Source organism: Oncorhynchus gorbuscha, linkage group LG08 (assembly GCF_021184085.1).
Source record: "Oncorhynchus gorbuscha isolate QuinsamMale2020 ecotype Even-year linkage group LG08, OgorEven_v1.0, whole genome shotgun sequence".
Taxonomy (NCBI): Eukaryota; Metazoa; Chordata; class Actinopteri; order Salmoniformes; family Salmonidae; genus Oncorhynchus; species Oncorhynchus gorbuscha.
The window spans coordinates 1637510-1655134 of NC_060180.1; the positions used below are offsets into that span (position 1 = coordinate 1637510).

Sequence of the window (17625 nt, forward strand, 5' to 3'; positions counted from 1 at the left end):
ACAACTACTAGCCCCTCGGCCCAGTCAGCGCAGGCTGTACATCCATCACGGGAAGGAAGGTGGTCATGATCACCGAATCAATCAAATAACATAAAAGGTCAATGTATCGACGACCGATTGTCCAGAGCCCTCCACTCCCCTCGTCAAGCCCCTTCTCGTTATACTTCACATAGTAAGTTAAACCTATATACATAAGACAGGCAGCGTTTGTTTACATGTAAAACAACGTGCAAAACAATCGCATTTGAGCTGTAGGCCTACATAGCAAAACATGGCAAATACTTATAATATACACGCATGAAGCATTAGCGTCATTAAGTAGACTAGAACAACGATGCATTCCTGCAGCCTACATAACATAACCTCAACAAGAAAATAATGATTTACCCAGCCAGGAAATATGCGTTAGGCTATTTGTACAGTTATGCCAACTTGTAAAACGTCTAGCGATAGTATGTTCAGCCAAATGTTAGTCTATTCCTATCTCAGTCCGTTATTCATCTAATAAGATAAACTCTAGATATTGATAAAGTCAAAAATGGCTTTCATTTACCCCTCGTCCCGATCTAATGTCTGGAAACTCTGATCTTAAAACTCCGAGTCAATTCCTTGTTTATTTTCCCTCCCCTTTCGGTGTGTCAGACCCTGGGACCTCCTCGTTTGGGCTCCAGGTTTTTGCGTTGGCGAATCACAAAGTGTTGGAATCTATTGCCTTTGTCTGACAACTCATCCATAAGCAAGGGGGTCCGCGGAGGGGAAGGGGGGCAGGCAGCTTGCTTTTAGAAACGCACACACGGCGAGGGGCTTCATTCTCAACCCAAAGATTCAGGCTAACGCATCCACCCCATTTTAGAGTCAAGGAAAAGGGGAAGGTACCAGGGCACCAGACTCCCCACAGTGTCCATGTTTCTTCTGTCATGTCTATGCGTATCTGAGCGTACTATCCACCGCAACCAACCAGCAAATCAAGGCCGGAACTAGGATCTATCTATTTACCACAGGACTGTCAGGAACGGTTTTAGACGTAAAGGTTTGTCCTATTCGTCATCATGTTCTGAGAAAAATCATCTCATCATTCCAGGTTTTGAAAATCCAACTCAAACTGAAAAACATTTCCACGTTGATGAACCAAGCGTCGGTCATGTTCTGCACCTGACCAGCAGTAGCCTCTATTCTCGGCACGGACTGTTACCACGACGGCAACTTTTAGAAGAAGTTAAACCCTCTCATTGACTGAGTGGAGGGAAAAGCGAAATCTTTAATCGAATAAAGTTTTTCCGTTTCTTCCCATTTTTATCTGCATTACAAAGGCGAAACGGCGACTTCCATTGATTACCCGTCTTTCCTTTGCTATCCGATGGATATTCACTGCAAAGTAGACCCGTTCTCAGCGATGCACCGTAAGTAGATAATGAGTTTTTCAGATATTGTTGTATTTGCAACGAAAACTGAGCCTGTGAAAACAAGATAATGATTCTAAATAGGTCAATAGCCTAGCGAATATTATCGTTGACAGCGATGCACTCATTCCACTGACAATGTAACATCGTCTGTATGCTGTTGCATATCACAACCGACAAAAACCAAAACACTCCAGCGTTTTAATGTAACCTGAATTACAGTGGCCTTGTGAACAAGCAAATCCAATCAACTTCGATGGGAATGTTAATATTTGGAAGACACATTTGAAACTATTTTTTAACGGGAAATATTATGTTTATAATACGTACATCTAATATATTATTTTGTTTGTATTTTTCTTAATTGTGCACAATAAACTCATAAAAAGGCCCACGTTTTGTGTAGCGTTACCAAATTTGAAGAAAAAAATAGAAGAACAAAACACGTCACATTGGAATTAGTAAACCTGTCACCGGGTTAATACGTGTCATTGACAGGTCCGTGCCAATTTATTAGGCCAATATTCTAATAGGCACCAATTTATTGATTTACCAAATAACACTTAAACAATACACACATTAAAATAAACAGTATCTTAATTTAATATAATATTGTTACAAATTTACTTGACATGATACTGAAAGGCCTATTGTTGTTGTGTGAAATAATGGATGGAGTTAGATGTTGTTTTGTTCATGCTTGTGAATAATTTACCCCCCACACCACCCCCCTTTTTTCTTCATTTACAAAATAATATGTAATATGAGTAATCAAAGCGCTTAATTATTTATAATAACGGAGAAAAGAAAATGAAAGAGCGTGTAACTCTATAGCCAACCGGAGCCGTGGGCCAGAGTTGAAAAGATATCCGCATTGTATTAGACGATATAGACGAGAGATGATACGTATTATTACTGCAGTGTTACCATTTTATCAAATAGAATCGGTCTAATTAAAGTATGAAGAATATTCCGACTTTCATATAGACCATTTATGCTAATTAAGCATGTGTTTATAAATGGTTAATTACCTCATTTTTGGGGGGGATTGTAAAATGACAGTATTGCTATTGAACAGGATAGCCTGTAGGAAACTAGCGTGATATTCAATGGAGGAGCGATATTGGACAACCAACCATTCACGTACAAATATGTTATAGTAGCTAATGGTAGGCTATCATATGATACTGTCTTCTAAAAGTTATTGCCTACGTGACCTTGTCACGCACATCTTCAGAGTAGCCTACAAACAGAGTTGGTAAACATTTTTTTTTTAATACATGAATTGATGACCTCCCTGGGAAAGAATAATATAGCCCCCAACCCACAACCACATATACATCTTAAAGTACAGGCTTGGATATTGGACCATTAAAATCATATTCAAGACCGGATGCTTAGATATGATATGTCTAAAATGTTCCGTTGAAACGTTGTAATGCCATACAATACATTATAGCTGAGGTGATACTATAACCAACAAAATCTCCCTCACCCCTGTATTTAATGTTATGGTTTTCTGTGCTGTTGTTGTCTCCCATATAGGGCACGGCGGTGTGAACCAGCTAGGCGGGGTGTTTGTCAACGGCAGACCCCTACCTGACGTGGTGAGGACAAGAATCGTAGAACTCGCGCACCAAGGAGTGAGACCCTGTGACATTTCGAGACAACTACGGGTCAGCCACGGCTGTGTCAGCAAAATACTGGGCAGGTAAGACGGTGGAGAAACTACCCATCATGAGACAGAAAAACGCACTCTTAAAAATAAAAAATGCACCTGTCCTGCAACTCTTTTCCCTACTGATTGGCAAACCCCAAATAAAACAGATTCGACCAAAATATAACAAAACATGGCTAAAAAAAAGAGTGGAAACACGTCAGTATATTATACACACATAATGAGGATATGAGAAACAATATCTGACTTAATCCTAGCCATCACGAGGAGCGGTACTGTGTCTGTACACAGCTAAACTGGTATCCCCGTCATTTAGGCTATATCAGATTACAACTGAATTGTATTGGGTTCGTGTCCGTACGACATTTGAATGTTTTTAAAATATTTTTCAGCTATCAAAAGGATTTTAAAAGGTATTTGTTTTATGCACTTGGAATGTTTGTCTAAATTAGTTAAATAGCAACTCTTGGTAGCATGTCATTTGAAATTAATTGCATGTTTTTTAAATATTTTCTTAGTCTTTTTGGCACAGACGATAAAGTTGGACACCATTGTAATGGGTTGTAGCCGGAAGGAATAGCTCAATTTTTTTATCATAAATCTTCGCTGTTATTTTTGGATTCTACAAAATGATTTTAAGTCACTCCACCACACCGAGTTAGAGTATAGCCTAGGCTATAAAGTACTTATATATGTATAAAGTTTGCCTCAGACGACAATGTGCACATTTTGGAGATGTTTGCGGGTTGAATGTCCTGTAGGCGCAACACAGTATTTTGGGGGCATAAGGTGCATAACATTCGAATACATCCACAAATCTAATCATAATTTAAATCAACTCTAGCCAAGAAAACGAAGAATTGTCCATTCAACAGATAGCCTAGATGTTTCATGATCGATACGTTGTTGATTATTGTTGCAGATACTACGAGACCGGAAGTATAAAGCCAGGAGTTATTGGTGGGTCCAAACCGAAAGTGGCGACTCCAAAGGTTGTGGATAAAATAGCGGACTACAAGCGCCAGAATCCGACCATGTTCGCGTGGGAAATCAGAGACAGACTGTTAGCTGAGGGCGTCTGTGACAACGACACGGTTCCAAGCGTCTCGTCCATTAACAGGTAAACACTATTTCTTTATTAATGACATAACCAACACGCCCATTCCTTTGAATGAAAACGTAAAATACTATTATGTTAACGTCAAAAACATCTGGAAAATATATAAAATCATAAAATTGGGAAACATCCTTGCAAATTTCATCATGAAAATTTACAAATTACAATAATAGCAGCAGTGCTTTCGTCTGTCCATGTTTAGGCCTCAACGCCTGGCCTACATTTTTTTTTTTACAGGAGATTGACTTTATTATATACTGTATAATTTACTTCCATTGGCTGTTATACGGGTAGAACATCATTATGACTATTTAACAGTATTTCTAAAGCATCTTCAAAGTCGTGATGAACTCTCAAGGTATTTTTTTGTCAATGTACGTTTTCCATCTATGAACTGCACTGCAGAATAGGAGCCTATAGGACCTATAAGTACAGAGTTTGACAAACTTTTTCTCCCATCGAGGGTGGTCTCGACGGTGCAATTCAATCTTTCAGTCCAAACTCCCCCAGCAATCAGCAGTATATCTTCGGACGAAGTGAATCTGTCTGGATGAAAACCGATCAATAGGGCAAGCCGGTGACCAGATCCCGCGTGGCACCGAAAGCAGAGCAATTGTTCAATAGCAGCACATATACTGTGTTGTATTGTACATTTTCTTTACAGTTTAGACCTATAGCCGGTTTGGTTTGAAGCTTTGTGGAGTCGTGTGGTCTATTTAAAGAGGAGTACCTGTTTTTATTTTATTTAGATTTTATCCCCTTTATTTAACTAGGCAAGTCAGTTAAAGAACAAATTCTTATTTTCAATGACGGCCAAGGAACAGTGGGTTAACTGCCTTGTTCAGGCGCACCTGTATGTATATACATCGTCTATTTTTCTCTGATTTGCCTTTGGTAAATTTTGTCTTATTTCACATATCGCTGTTATAGTTTGTAAAATAATGGGATTGTTTTCTGCCAAAGCATTCGGCCTATATTAGTGTATTTGTCCAACCAGTGAAACAAAGAGTGGGAAGTGTATTTTCACTAAAAACACGTGTTATGGATTAATTATCAAATGACATTTTATGTAAATAGATATTCTGAAAACTTCCTCATACAAATCTAATTTGGAGAGGATCCTGCCCGCCCGCTGGTTAAGATCGCACGTGCAAGATTGAGGTCAGATGGTGTATTTATGGTTGATGTGGAGACCTGCATTATAATACCACCACACATAGCCTTCACTTCTGTAAAGTAACAAGGAAACATCATGATCACAAAGAGGACTTTGAGTGCATTGGTGAAACAGACCAAGGGGTGAAAGAGAGATAGCAGAGAGAGGGAGAGCGAGAGAGAGAGATAGCATTGTGAGAGAGGGGAGGGGAAGAAAGAGGTAGAGAAATAGACCCCCTACCCGCCAGAGATCCTTGCTGATGAACTTTCGTTAAGAGGCAGTGTTCCATAGAGGCAGCAGCAGCATCACACTTTAATGAGCTGACTGCAGAAAGAGCATGGACAGACAGCCCCACACAAGACATCTTTTTAAATAGAGAAAGAGCTGAAGAAAAATTCATTTCATGCCTCGTGATTGCTTAAAAAGGCCCATTTAAGCAGTCTCAGACACATGTATGTGATAGATTCAAAATGTACATTCATATCATTAAAAGATCCACCTATAAAGTTTTCAATTAGAATCAAATTCAATCTCGTTTAGCTATTTTTTAACTGAAATAATCCCCTATGTGTCTTTGTTTATTATGGGGGGTGGGAGGGTGGGTATTAAAAATGTGAATTTAACTAAATGTAATTCTATTAACCAAAGACGAAACCTACTTTGAATTTATTTTACTTTCATAATGCTGAATATTTCTCTGAAGAACCTTTTAGTGGTTCAGTGTTACATTTAAATTATTTTACACTTTATTCTACACGTCCCCGTCCCCCCGTCCCGTCCCCGTCCCCGTCCCCGTCCCCGTCCCCGTCCCCGTCCCCGTCCCCGTCCCGTCCCGTCCCGTCCCCGTCCCCGTCCCCGTCCCCGTCCCCGTCCCCGTCCCCGTCCCCACACACACACACACACACACACACACACACACACACACACACACACACACACACACACACACGGTTTTAAGTCAGTCCAATGCAATATTTTGACTGAATTGTTGGATAGTAATTGTATGAAATATCTGTCTAAACCTGCTTCCTTGAGACCAGAAAAGGGCAGCTGTACAGTGGAAGGGTCAATGCTAACCATGCATCAGTAGACTATATGTCTAGGATTATGACTCAATAGCAGTTACGAACACACAGCACATTCCCAATAAGTGTTTTTCTAAAACAGTCTTCAAAACACCGGTTGATGTTCCATCCAGTGCACAACAGACCAGACAGTAGCTTCACATTGGCCAGTATAGCACTTATCTTTAAACAAGGTGAATCACGTGGAGAATTGGCTACACTAACAAAGTGTAGACAAAGGGAAGGACTGGGACTTACTGACCGTTACTCTAAAAGGGGTTTTTATGGCCAAACAAAAGTGACCCCGGGACTGTTGACATAAGAGGATCTAGGTTTAAACACTGTTCCCCTGTATGCATTATTAACTGTTATAGAGATCCTGTTGTAGTTGGTGTCTGGCTGGTCTGGATCTGGGCCACCGCGCCACAAGGAAGAAATTACCCCACAACAAGTATCGCCGCTAGCCGCTACTAGACATAAAAAAAAGGTCCTCAATGGCGTTCAATAATATTGATTCAAAAGTAAAGCAATTTTAATATTTCTTCAGGGGATTTTCAGCAACAGCTAAGTCATTCATTCATTCCTTTAAATTGCTTATTCGATATAAAGAACATGTATTTCCAAATAAAGTCTTCTGGATTTATATCGCACACAGAAGTCAGGGGGTCAAATAACTGTTATGGAGTGAAGTGGGAGAAAAAATGTAAATACAATATTGATATGTGATCTCTGGGAAGGCTAGTCATTGTATTGTAGCTTTGCCCTAAGGAGAGGTCTGACAGTAGTGGGTACTTTACTCCTTGAACCTCAAAAACAATATCAATACCACAGCCATCTTAACAATATACAGCTGAATATCTTGGTCCTTTGTGTCTACAGTCAACAACATAAATATTAGATTTTGAGGGGTTTCAATTAAAATCCTGAAGGGTCTACCGGTGCATCAGTCTAAGTAACATAATACAAACAGATACCCATCCAAATCCATCAGTTTAAGCTGGAGATATCTTTATTTGTTCTGCATGGGCTGAGTCTCAATCCAGCACATCCACCCGTGTCGGCATTCCGCATCTGCGGTTGTTGGTGGCCGAGCTACAGCGGTGTTTGTGTTTGTCAGACCACGAGACATCCCCAAAAAATCGCTCTTCTCACAAATGATGTCCGTAGCGTCCGAACGGTTTAGCCCCCCAAAAAAATCGTCTTCTCACAAATGATGTCCGTAGCGTCCGAACGGTTTAGCCCCCCAAAAAAAAAATCAGTCTTCTCACAAATGATGTCCGTAGAGTCCGAACGGTTTAGCCCCCCCCAAAAAAATCAGTCTTCTCACAAATGATGTCCGTAGCGTCCGAACGGTTTAGCCCCCCCAAAAAAATCAGTCTTCTCACAAATGATGTCCGTAGCGTCCGAACGGTTTAGCCCCCCCCCAAAAAATCAGTCTTCTCACAAATGATGTCCGTAGCGTCCGAACGGTTTAGCCCCCCGCCCAAAAAAACGAACATGGAACACTTTATGGAAAGACAAGATTCTCACAAACACAATGGTGTTCTCCATTTTATCACAATGGTGTTCTCCGTTTTATCACAATGGTGTTCTCCATTTTATCACAATGGTGTTCTCCATTTTATCAAATGATGTTCTCCATTTTATCACAATGGTGTTCTCCATTTAATCACAATGGTGTTCTCCATTTTATCACAATGGTGTTCTCCATTTTATCACAATGGTGTTCTCCATTTTATCACAATGGTGTTCTCCATTTTATCACAATGGTGTTCTCCATTTTATCACAATGGTGTTCTCCATTTTATCACAATGGTGTTCTCTGTTTTATCACAATGGTGTTCTCCGTTTTATCACAATGGTGTTCTCCATTTTATCACAATGGTGTTCTCCGTTTTATCACAATGGTGTTCTCCGTTTAATCACAATGGTGTTCTCCATTTTATCACAATGGTGTTCTCCATTTTATCACAATGGTGTTCTCCATTTTATCACAATGGTGTTCTCCGTTTTATCACAATGGTGTTCTCCATTTTATCACAATGGTGTTCTCCATTTTATCACAATGGTGTTCTCCGTTTTATCACAATGGTGTTCTCCATTTTATCACAATGGTGTTCTCCATTTTATCACAATGGTGTTCTCCGTTTAATCACAATGGTGTTCTCCGTTTTATCACAATGGTGTTCTCCATTTAATCACAATGGTGTTCTCCATTTAATCACAATGGTGTTTAATCACAATGGTGTTCTCCGTTTAATCACAATGGTGTTCTCCATTTAATCACAATGGTGTTCTCCGTTTTATCACAATGGTGTTCTCCATTTAATCACAATGGTGTTCTCCGTTTAATCACAATGGTGTTCTCCATTTTATCACAATGGTGTTCTCCATTTAATCACAATGGTGTTCTCCATTTAATCACAATGGTGTTCTCCGTTTTATCACAATGGTGTTCTCCATTTTATCACAATGGTGTTCTCCATTTTATCACAATGGTGTTCTCCATTTTATCACAATGGTGTTCTCCATTTTATCACAATGGTGTTCTCCATTTTATCACAATGGTGTTCTCCATTTTATCACAATGGTGTTCTCCGTTTAATCACAATGGTGTTCTCCATTTAATCACAATGGTGTTCTCCATTTTATCACAATGGTGTTCTCCATTTAATCACAATGGTGTTCTCCATTTTATCACAATGGTGTTCTCCATTTAATCACAATGGTGTTCTCCATTTAATCACAATGGTGTTCTCCATTTTGTCACAATAGTGTTCTCCATTTAATCACAATGGTGTTCTCCGTTTTATCACAATGGTTTTCTCCGTCGGAAGGTAACTTGGTACTGGGTTAACTAATGAATGGAGTTATGGAGATAGATAGAAACAGAGGTTAAATATGTGTCCACTATTTCCTGAGCTTCCTGATATCTTCTAGATTTGGGACAGACACTTCAAACCCTTATTCCTTTCCATTTATGAATGTGTTGTTCAATGTGTTTCTATGGCCTGTAGTAGTAAAGGCCAAATACAATATTTTATCAAATACATTTTTTTTATTAAAAAAATGATACCTACACCGGTCCTAAAATTCTCAATCAAATAGTGAAATGATGTCCCCCTCCACCCCCAAAGGCCAAGACTTTTAGTTAAAAATAATCTAAAATAATTGTAGGTGGTGTGAATTGTTCAATTGTTCAGTATCAGACCAAGCGGTTCAATTTGCAACACAATCTAATAAAATAGAGGTCTTAAATAACAATACTATTATGTTGATAAAATACCAAGAAAGGTCCAATTCTCAACAACAGATCTGTGTTAGGATTAGGAAACCAAGCAAACGTGAACTGGGACACGTGTCATTATGTATCCTCCACGTCCTCGATCCACCTTTAGCGCTCCGTCCGTGTTCTAAAATAGCTACACACCGTGTCATACATGATAAATAGTTTTAAAGTTTACACATTACAATGACAGCTCCCCTCTTCCCCACGGTGCCAGTCAGGTTAAAGGAATCTAATGCTGGCGTAAGCTTGTGCAAGGCAATAAGGAAATATTGCTTTCCTGTCACATATAATTTATAGCTTTCTATTTGCATCTGTTTGGGCCTGTGACTAATCCCCAACTTTTTTCTCCCCCCAAAGCCCTTCGATCAATAGACCCTCGTCCACACCGGGGTTGGCACTGGGGGGCTGCTGCTGAAGTCACAGAGACCTCAGAGCTGTGGTCAGTGACAAATGGGAACCTAGTCCCTATATAGCGCACTACCCTTGACCATGGCCCGTAGGGATATAGGGCTATGGGTGCCATAGAGCTCGGGTCAAAAGTAGTGCACCATATAGGGAATAGGGTTGCCATTCGGGACACAGCCCTGGACAAGCCAAGGGGCAGCAGTCAGAGAGAGAGAGAGCCCTGGAAACCTTTACCATGTGGCAGGGAGAGAGGGAAAGAAGGAGGGGAAAGGAGAGAGAAGGAGAGAGAAGGAGAGCTGATTAGCTCAGGCCAGGTAGAACCAGTGAAGCCAATCATTGAGGTGAATTGATGTGATTTCATGCTTTGTTTGCAAGATCACCTCTCAGAGCAAAAGTGCAATGAAGACTTTTCTTCTCCAGATCTCACCTTTTAAAGGTACAGTAGGCTTTCTAACATGTAGGCACTGCTGTTTCTACACCTGGACTTTGGATTGGACCCATTATTATGGTGAGATACTACTGACATCTCACTCAGACACATTGCACTATTGGTCCTGGTAATAAATAGTTAATTATATAGAGAATATAGTCCAACATCTGTTCTTCAACATCCAATCTGTGATTAGAAGAAGTTTAGGTTGCAAAAACAACAAGTTAAACCACTGACCATTCTGGCCCTTCGTTCACGGTGATGTTCAAAATGATAGCCTCATGCTGTATTGTGTGGAAAGTCAGTCAACTGATCCAAGTGCAGGATGAAGCACTGACGCCATCTTGTCAGTCAACTGATCCAAGAACAGGAGGCAGCACTGACCCCATCTTGTCAGTCAACTGATCCAAGTGCCGGATGAAGCACTGACGCCATCTTGTCAGTCAACTGATCCAAGTGCCGGATGAAGCACTGACGCCATCTTGTCAGTCAACTGATCCAAGTGCAGGAAGCAGCACTGACTCCATCTTGTCAGTCAACTGATCCAAGTGCAGGAAGCAGCACTGACGCCATCTCATCAGTCAACTGATCCAAGAGCAGGAAGCAGCACTGACGCCATCATATCAGTCAACTGATCCAAGAGCAGGAAGCAGCACTGACGCCATCTCATCAGTCAACTGATCCAAGAGCAGGAAGCAGCACTGACGCCATCTCATCAGTCAACTGATCCAAGAGCAGGAAGCAGCACTGACGCCATCATATCAGTCAACTGATCCAAGAGCAGGAAGCAGCACTGACGCCATCTCATCAGTCAACTGATCCAAGAGCAGGAAGCAGCACTGACGCCATCATATCAGTCAACTGATCCAAGAGCAGGAGGAAGCACTGACTCCATCTCATCAGTCAACTGATCCAAGAGCAGGAGGCAGCACTGACTCCATCTCATCAGTCAACTGATCCAAGAGCAGGAAGCAGCACTGACGCCATATCATCAGTCAACTGATCCAAGAGCAGGAAGCAGCACTGACGCCATCTCATCAGTCAACTGATCCAAGAGCAGGAAGCAGCACTGACACCATCTTTTCTTTCCTGTGATCACAGGATAATACGAACAAAAGTCCAGCAGCCTTTCCACCCGTCTCCAGATGGAACATCCCTGTCTGCACCAGGCCACACCATGGGTAAGATGTATCCTAACCCTTACACCAGGCCACACCATGGGTAAGATGTATCCTAACCCTAACCCTTACACCAGGCCACACCATGGGTAAGATGCATCCTAACCCTAACCCTTACACCAGGCCACACCATGGGTAAGATGTATCCTAACCCTAACCCTTACACCAGGCCACACCATGGGTAAGATGTATCCTAACCCTTACACCAGGCCACACCATGGGTAAGATGTATCCTAACCCTTACACCAGGCCACACCATGGGTAAGATGTATCCTAACCCTTACACCAGGCCACACCATGGGTAAGATGTACCCTAACCCTTACACCAGGCCACACCATGGGTAAGATGTATCCTAACCCTAACCCTTACACCAGGCCACACCATGGGTAAGATGTACCCTAACCCTAACCCTTACACCAGACCACACCATGGGTAAGATATACCCTAACCCTAACCCTTACACCAGACCACACCATGGGTAAGATTTATCCTAACCCTAACCCTTACACCAGGCCACACCATGGGTAAGATGTACCCTAACCCTTACACCAGGCCACACCATGGGTAAGATGTACCCTAACCCTTACACCAGGCCACACCATGGGTAAGATTTATCCTAACCCTTACACCAGGCCACACCATGGGTAAGATGTATCATAACCCCAACCCATGTTAATCACCCTTGTCTCCATTGAAAAATATATATTTTCTACTCAATTTGAACAACCTGGTTAAATAATAACATGAAATACTATTTAGTAGATGCTTCATCCAAACCAACTTACAGTCGGCTACTGTGTGTATACATTTAGTTATGGGTGGTCCTGGGAATCGAACCCACGATCCTGCAAGTGCCATCCTCTACCAACTGAGCGACACAGGACCACAAAATAAAGGTGAAATAATAATGGGAAAATGTCTCTTTTCCCTCAGTACCGAGCCAGGCCTCTCCACCTGTAACAAGCCCTTCCAACGACCCTGTGGGGTCCTACTCCATCAACGGCATCCTGGGTATTCCCCGGTCGAATGGTGAGAAGAGGAAACGAGATGAAGGTAAGAGACAAGGCTTTCTTATTCCTCAGAATAGTATTTGTCCCAAAATGTTGTGTTGTTGTTGTTGTTGTTGTTGGCTATGAGCACCTTGATGTTGTCTGACTCAGAGCACCTTGATGTTGTCTGACTCAGAGCACCTTGATGTTGTCTGACTCAGAGCACCTTGATGTTGTCTGACTCAGAGCACCTTGATGATGTCTGACTCAGAGCACCTTGATGTTGTCTGACTCAGAGCACCTTGATGTTGTCTGACTCAGAGCACCTTGATGATGTCTGACTCAGAGCACCTTGATGATGTCTGACTCAGAGCACCTTGATGTTGTCTGACTCAGAGCACCTTGATGTTGTCTGACTCAGAGCACCTTGATGTTGTCTGACTCAGAGCACCTTGATGTTGTCTGACTCAGAGCACCTTGATGTTGTCTGACTCAGAGCACCTTGATGTTGTCTGACTCGGAGCACCTTGATGTTGTCTGACTCAGAGCACCTTGATGAGTTGATGTGTTCTAATACAGATTCACTTCAGATCAGAACGGATCGGAGCATTTCTAGTCAAAATAGAAAATACTGAATAGAATATCTCCCAGTCTTCATAACATCATACACAACTAGCTAGTGTACAGCATCAGACATTGTGATGTGTATTGCCAGAGCAAAGCGATACTACAGGAAAACCATAAAGGCTAAATGTACCATGATAATGTGTTCTAGTGTGTCACGAAGAAGTGGAAGAGCTGTTTGATTTGAAGACATGACCTCCACTGTTGTCTTGTGCAATTAATCTTTGTTGAAGTGATTAAGAGGGGCTTAGATAATTACATGTCAAGATGATGTAGCCAACCACCCAGGTCACTCAAGAAACCAACGTCGACCACCTCCGGTGTAGGAGACACGTTTAACACCAGCAGCACCTCATCCTCCCTGTCTCTCCCCCCTCTCTCTCTCTCTCTCTCCCCTCTCTCTCTCTCTCTCTCTCTCTCTCTCTCTCTCTCTCTCTCTCTCTCTCTCTCTCTCTCTCTCTCTCTCTCTCTCTCTCTCTCTCTCTCTCTCTCTCTCTCTCTCTCTCTCTCTCTCTCTCTCTCTCTCTCTCTGTCTCTCTCTTTCCCCACTTGTTCTCTCTCTTCCTCTCCCCCTCTCTCTCTCCCTCTCTCCCGTCTCTCCTCTCTCTCTCCACTCTCTCTTTCCTCTCTCTCTCTCTCTCTCTCTCTCTCTCTCTCTCTCTCTCTCTCTCCTCTCTCTCTCTCTCTCCCACTCTCTCTTACCCCTCTTGTTCTCTCTCGCTCATTTACCCCCTCTCCCTCTATCACTCCGTCTCCCCCCTCCATCCCTCCCCGTCTCTCTTTCCCTCTCTTTTTTTACTGTCTCAAAGAGTAGGTAGTGGATATAAGAAGCCCGGGGCCATATAGATTATTGGATCTGTAAGCAACATGCTTTCTAATGTCACTACATAAGCATCTGGTGAGAATAATGGAGCAGGACCATTCATTCATTCACAACCAGACTGTGTTAAGAGGACATGTACACTATGGAAGGAGACTGGTGTCGGGAGGGGAACTGGGAGGGGAATGAGTCCCTTGTTTCTGTAGTATGTAAGGAACGTAGCTAATGAGCGTACGACGATATGCAGTAGGATTTCATACCGTTGTCTTTTGTCCTGTATGACATTTGTCGGGTGGAAGTGGAGAGGAGAAGCGCGAGCAGCGAGCAGGGTTTGTGGGGGTATTCGGTGGAATAGGATGTTTTATGTGTGTGCTGCGTGGAGGGATGGAGGAATGGAAGGATGGGAGGGAGAGGGTATGACTAATGACGTGTCGAAGGTAGATTTCCTGGCAGAGATATAAAACCCAGCATGACGTGGACAAGGCAAATGACATAATCAACTCTCTTCCGCTGTAAAGAGATGCTGCTAGTGGAGAGAGATCGTAAGGCAGAATGCAAACGGCTGATATTTTACAAGAGTTAATTTTCAGACTATTCTACAAGAAGTCTTTCCTATTAGCCGGGGTGTAATATCTAGTCATCGGATGATAGAAGGCACACATTTCCATGCAGATTGATACTGAAGGGCAGAGTAGGCATTAGAGGACAGGATGAGGAAGGACCTGTAAGGGGAGAGAGAGAGAGAGAGAGAGAGAGAGAGAGAGAGAGAGAGAGAGAGAGAGAGAGAGAGAGAGAGAGAGAGAGAGAGAGAGAGAGAGAGAGAGAGAGAGAGAGAGAGAGAGAGAGAGAGAGAGAGAGAGAGAGAGAGAGAGAGAGAGAGAGACAGGCATTAGAGGATATGGTGAGGAAGGACCTATAAGGACAAAGGGAGAGAGAGAGAGAGAGAGAGAGAGAGAGAGAGAGAGAGAGAGAGAGAGAGAGAGAGGCATTAGAGGACATTTGGAGGAAGGACTTATAAGGACAGATAGAGGGGCTCGTAGAGAGAGGAGAGCTGCTCGGCGGCGTGTTTTGGAGGGTCCTCTCCTCTAATAGATGACAGCCCCATGTTTCTACGGCTATTCAGTCTCAAATGATCTCCTTGATGTCCTGCCATTTCCTTGATTTAAGTTCCCCGGGCCGGGCGGCATGCTGATGAAAGAGCAGAGCAGAGGGAACAGGGCTCTGTGGTTCTTATATAGCTTGCGTTCCAAATGGTGCTCTATTCCCTATATAGTGCACTACTTTTGACGGGAGCCCTATGGGGAAAATAGGGAATAGGGAAGGTGCAATTTGGGACGCACAAATACTCCCTCTCCAGCCCTAGTGAGAGCAGGGTGGTTGGGTGTGGGAGTGTAGGGTGGTTGGGTGGGGGAGTGTAGGGTGGTTGGGTGGGGGAGTGTTGGGTGGGGGAGTGTAGGGTGGTTGGGTGGGGGAGTGTAGGGTGGTTGGGTGGGGGAGTGTAGGGTGGTTGGGTAGGGGAGTGTAGGGTGGTTGGGTGGTGGAGTGTAGGGTGGTTGGGTAGGGGAGTGTAGGGTGGTTGGGTGGGGGAGTGTAGGGTGGTTGGGTGGGGGAGTGTAGGGTGGTTGGGTGGGGGAGTGTAGGGTGGTTGGGTAGGGGAGTGTAGGGTGGTTGGGTAGGGGAGTGTAGGGTGGTTGGGTAGGGGAGTGTAGGGTGGTTGGGTGGGGGAGTGTAGGGTGGTTGGGTGAGGGAGTGTAGGGTGGTTGGGTAGGGGAGTGTAGGGTGGTTGGGTAGGGGAGTGTAGGGTGGTTGGGTAGGGGAGTGTAGGGTGGTTGGGTGGGGAGTGTAGGGTGGTTGGGTAGGGGAGTGTAGGGTGGTTGGGTGGGGGAGTGTAGGGTGGTTGGGTGGGGGAGTGTAGGGTGGTTGGGTGGGGGAGTGTAGGGTGGTTGGGTAGGGGAGTGTAGAGTGGTTGGGTGGGGGAGTGTAGGGTGGTTGGGTAGGGGAGTGTAGGGTGGTTGGGTGGGGGAGTGTAGGGTGGTTGGGTGGGGGAGTGTAGGGTGGTTGGGTGGGGGAGTGTAGGGTGGTTGGGTAGGGGAGTGTAGAGTGGTTGGGTAGGGGAGTGTAGGGTGGTTGGGTAGGGGAGTGTAGGGTGGTTGGGTAGAGGAGTGTAGGGTGGTTGGGTGGGGGAGTGTAGAGTGGTTGGGTAGAGGAGTGTAGGGTGGTTGGGTAGGGGAGTGTAGGGTGGTTGGGTAGAGGAGTGTAGGGTGGTTGGGTAGGGGAGTGTAGAGTGGTTGGGTAGGGGAGTGTAGGGTGGTTGGGTGGGGGAGTGTAGAGTGGTTGGGTAGGGGAGTGTAGGGTGGTTGGGTAGGGGAGTGTAGGGTGGTTGGGTAGGGGAGTGTAGGGTGGTTGGGTAGGGGAGTGTAGGGTGGTTGTGTAGGGGAGTGTAGGGTGGTTGGGTAGGGGAGTGTAGGGTGGTTGGGTAGGGGAGTGTAGGGTGGTTGGGTGGGGGAGTGTAGGGTGGTTGGGTGGGGGAGTGTAGGGTGGTTGGGTGGGGATTTCAGGTGGAGATGTGGTTCTTGCATACTACCTCTCCAGACCCAGCCAATAATACCCACCTGGAATCACAAGCCAAGGGACACTGATAGTTTATCTTTCCAAAAATATCAACCTCGGGCCTTCAATCCTCTCTCACATCATGGCTCATCAAAACACTGCTTTAAAAACAATGTCTCGCCGCGAGCCACCGTTTGAAAAAATAGTATATTGCATCCAATATCATGACTATAGCTAGACGGCATCATGCTTTACTCTACTCTGTGTTACAGTAAATTATAGTTCGCGAAGTAATTACTATTTAGTCTACTATACATTTCATATTAATGGAACTCGAGACAGGTCAGTGTTTAATACTAAGACCAGAGGTCAGTGTTTCCTACTAAGACCAGAGGTCAGTGTTTCCTACTAAGACCAGAGGTCAGTGTTTCCTACTAAGACCAGAGGTCAGTGTTTCCTACTAAGACCAGAGGTCAGTGTTTAATACTAAGACCAGAGGTCAGTGTTTCCTACTAAGACCAGAGGTCAGTGTTTCCTACTAAGACCAGAGGTCAGTGTTTCCTACTAAGACCAGAGAGTGTCTAAGACCAGAGGTCAGTGTTTAATACTAAGACCAGAGGTCAGTGTTTCCCTAGACCCAGAGGTAAGACCAGACCAGAGGTCAGTGTTTCCTACTAAGACCAGAGGTCAGTGTTTCATACTAAGACCAGAGGTCAGTGTTTCCTACTAAGACCAGAGGTCAGTGTTTCCTACTAAGACCAGAGGTCAGTGTTTCATACTAAGACCAGAGGTCAGTGTTTCCTACTAAGACCAGAGGTCAGTGTTTCATACTAAGACCAGAGGTCAGTGTTTCCTACTAAGACCAGAGGTCAGTGTTTCTAAGACCAGAGGTACTAAGACCAGAGGTCAGTGTTTCCTACTAAG

At 43.8% G+C, this 17625-nt stretch overlaps 1 protein-coding gene across 1 annotated transcript in view; it reads left to right on the forward strand.

Moving 5' to 3' along the window:
- Positions 1–754: 754 nt before the first annotated feature.
- Positions 755–17625, forward strand: part of LOC124041092 (paired box protein Pax-2-B-like) — a 34702-nt gene continuing 17831 nt past the window's right edge. Inside the window, exons 1-5 of the mRNA XM_046358250.1 lie at positions 755–1400; positions 2946–3111; positions 4001–4198; positions 11641–11720; positions 12652–12771. Coding sequence (XP_046214206.1) covers positions 1358–1400; positions 2946–3111; positions 4001–4198; positions 11641–11720; positions 12652–12771 — 607 coding nt within the window. The 5' untranslated portion in view covers positions 755–1357. The remainder of the gene's footprint in view (positions 1401–2945; positions 3112–4000; positions 4199–11640; positions 11721–12651; positions 12772–17625) is intronic.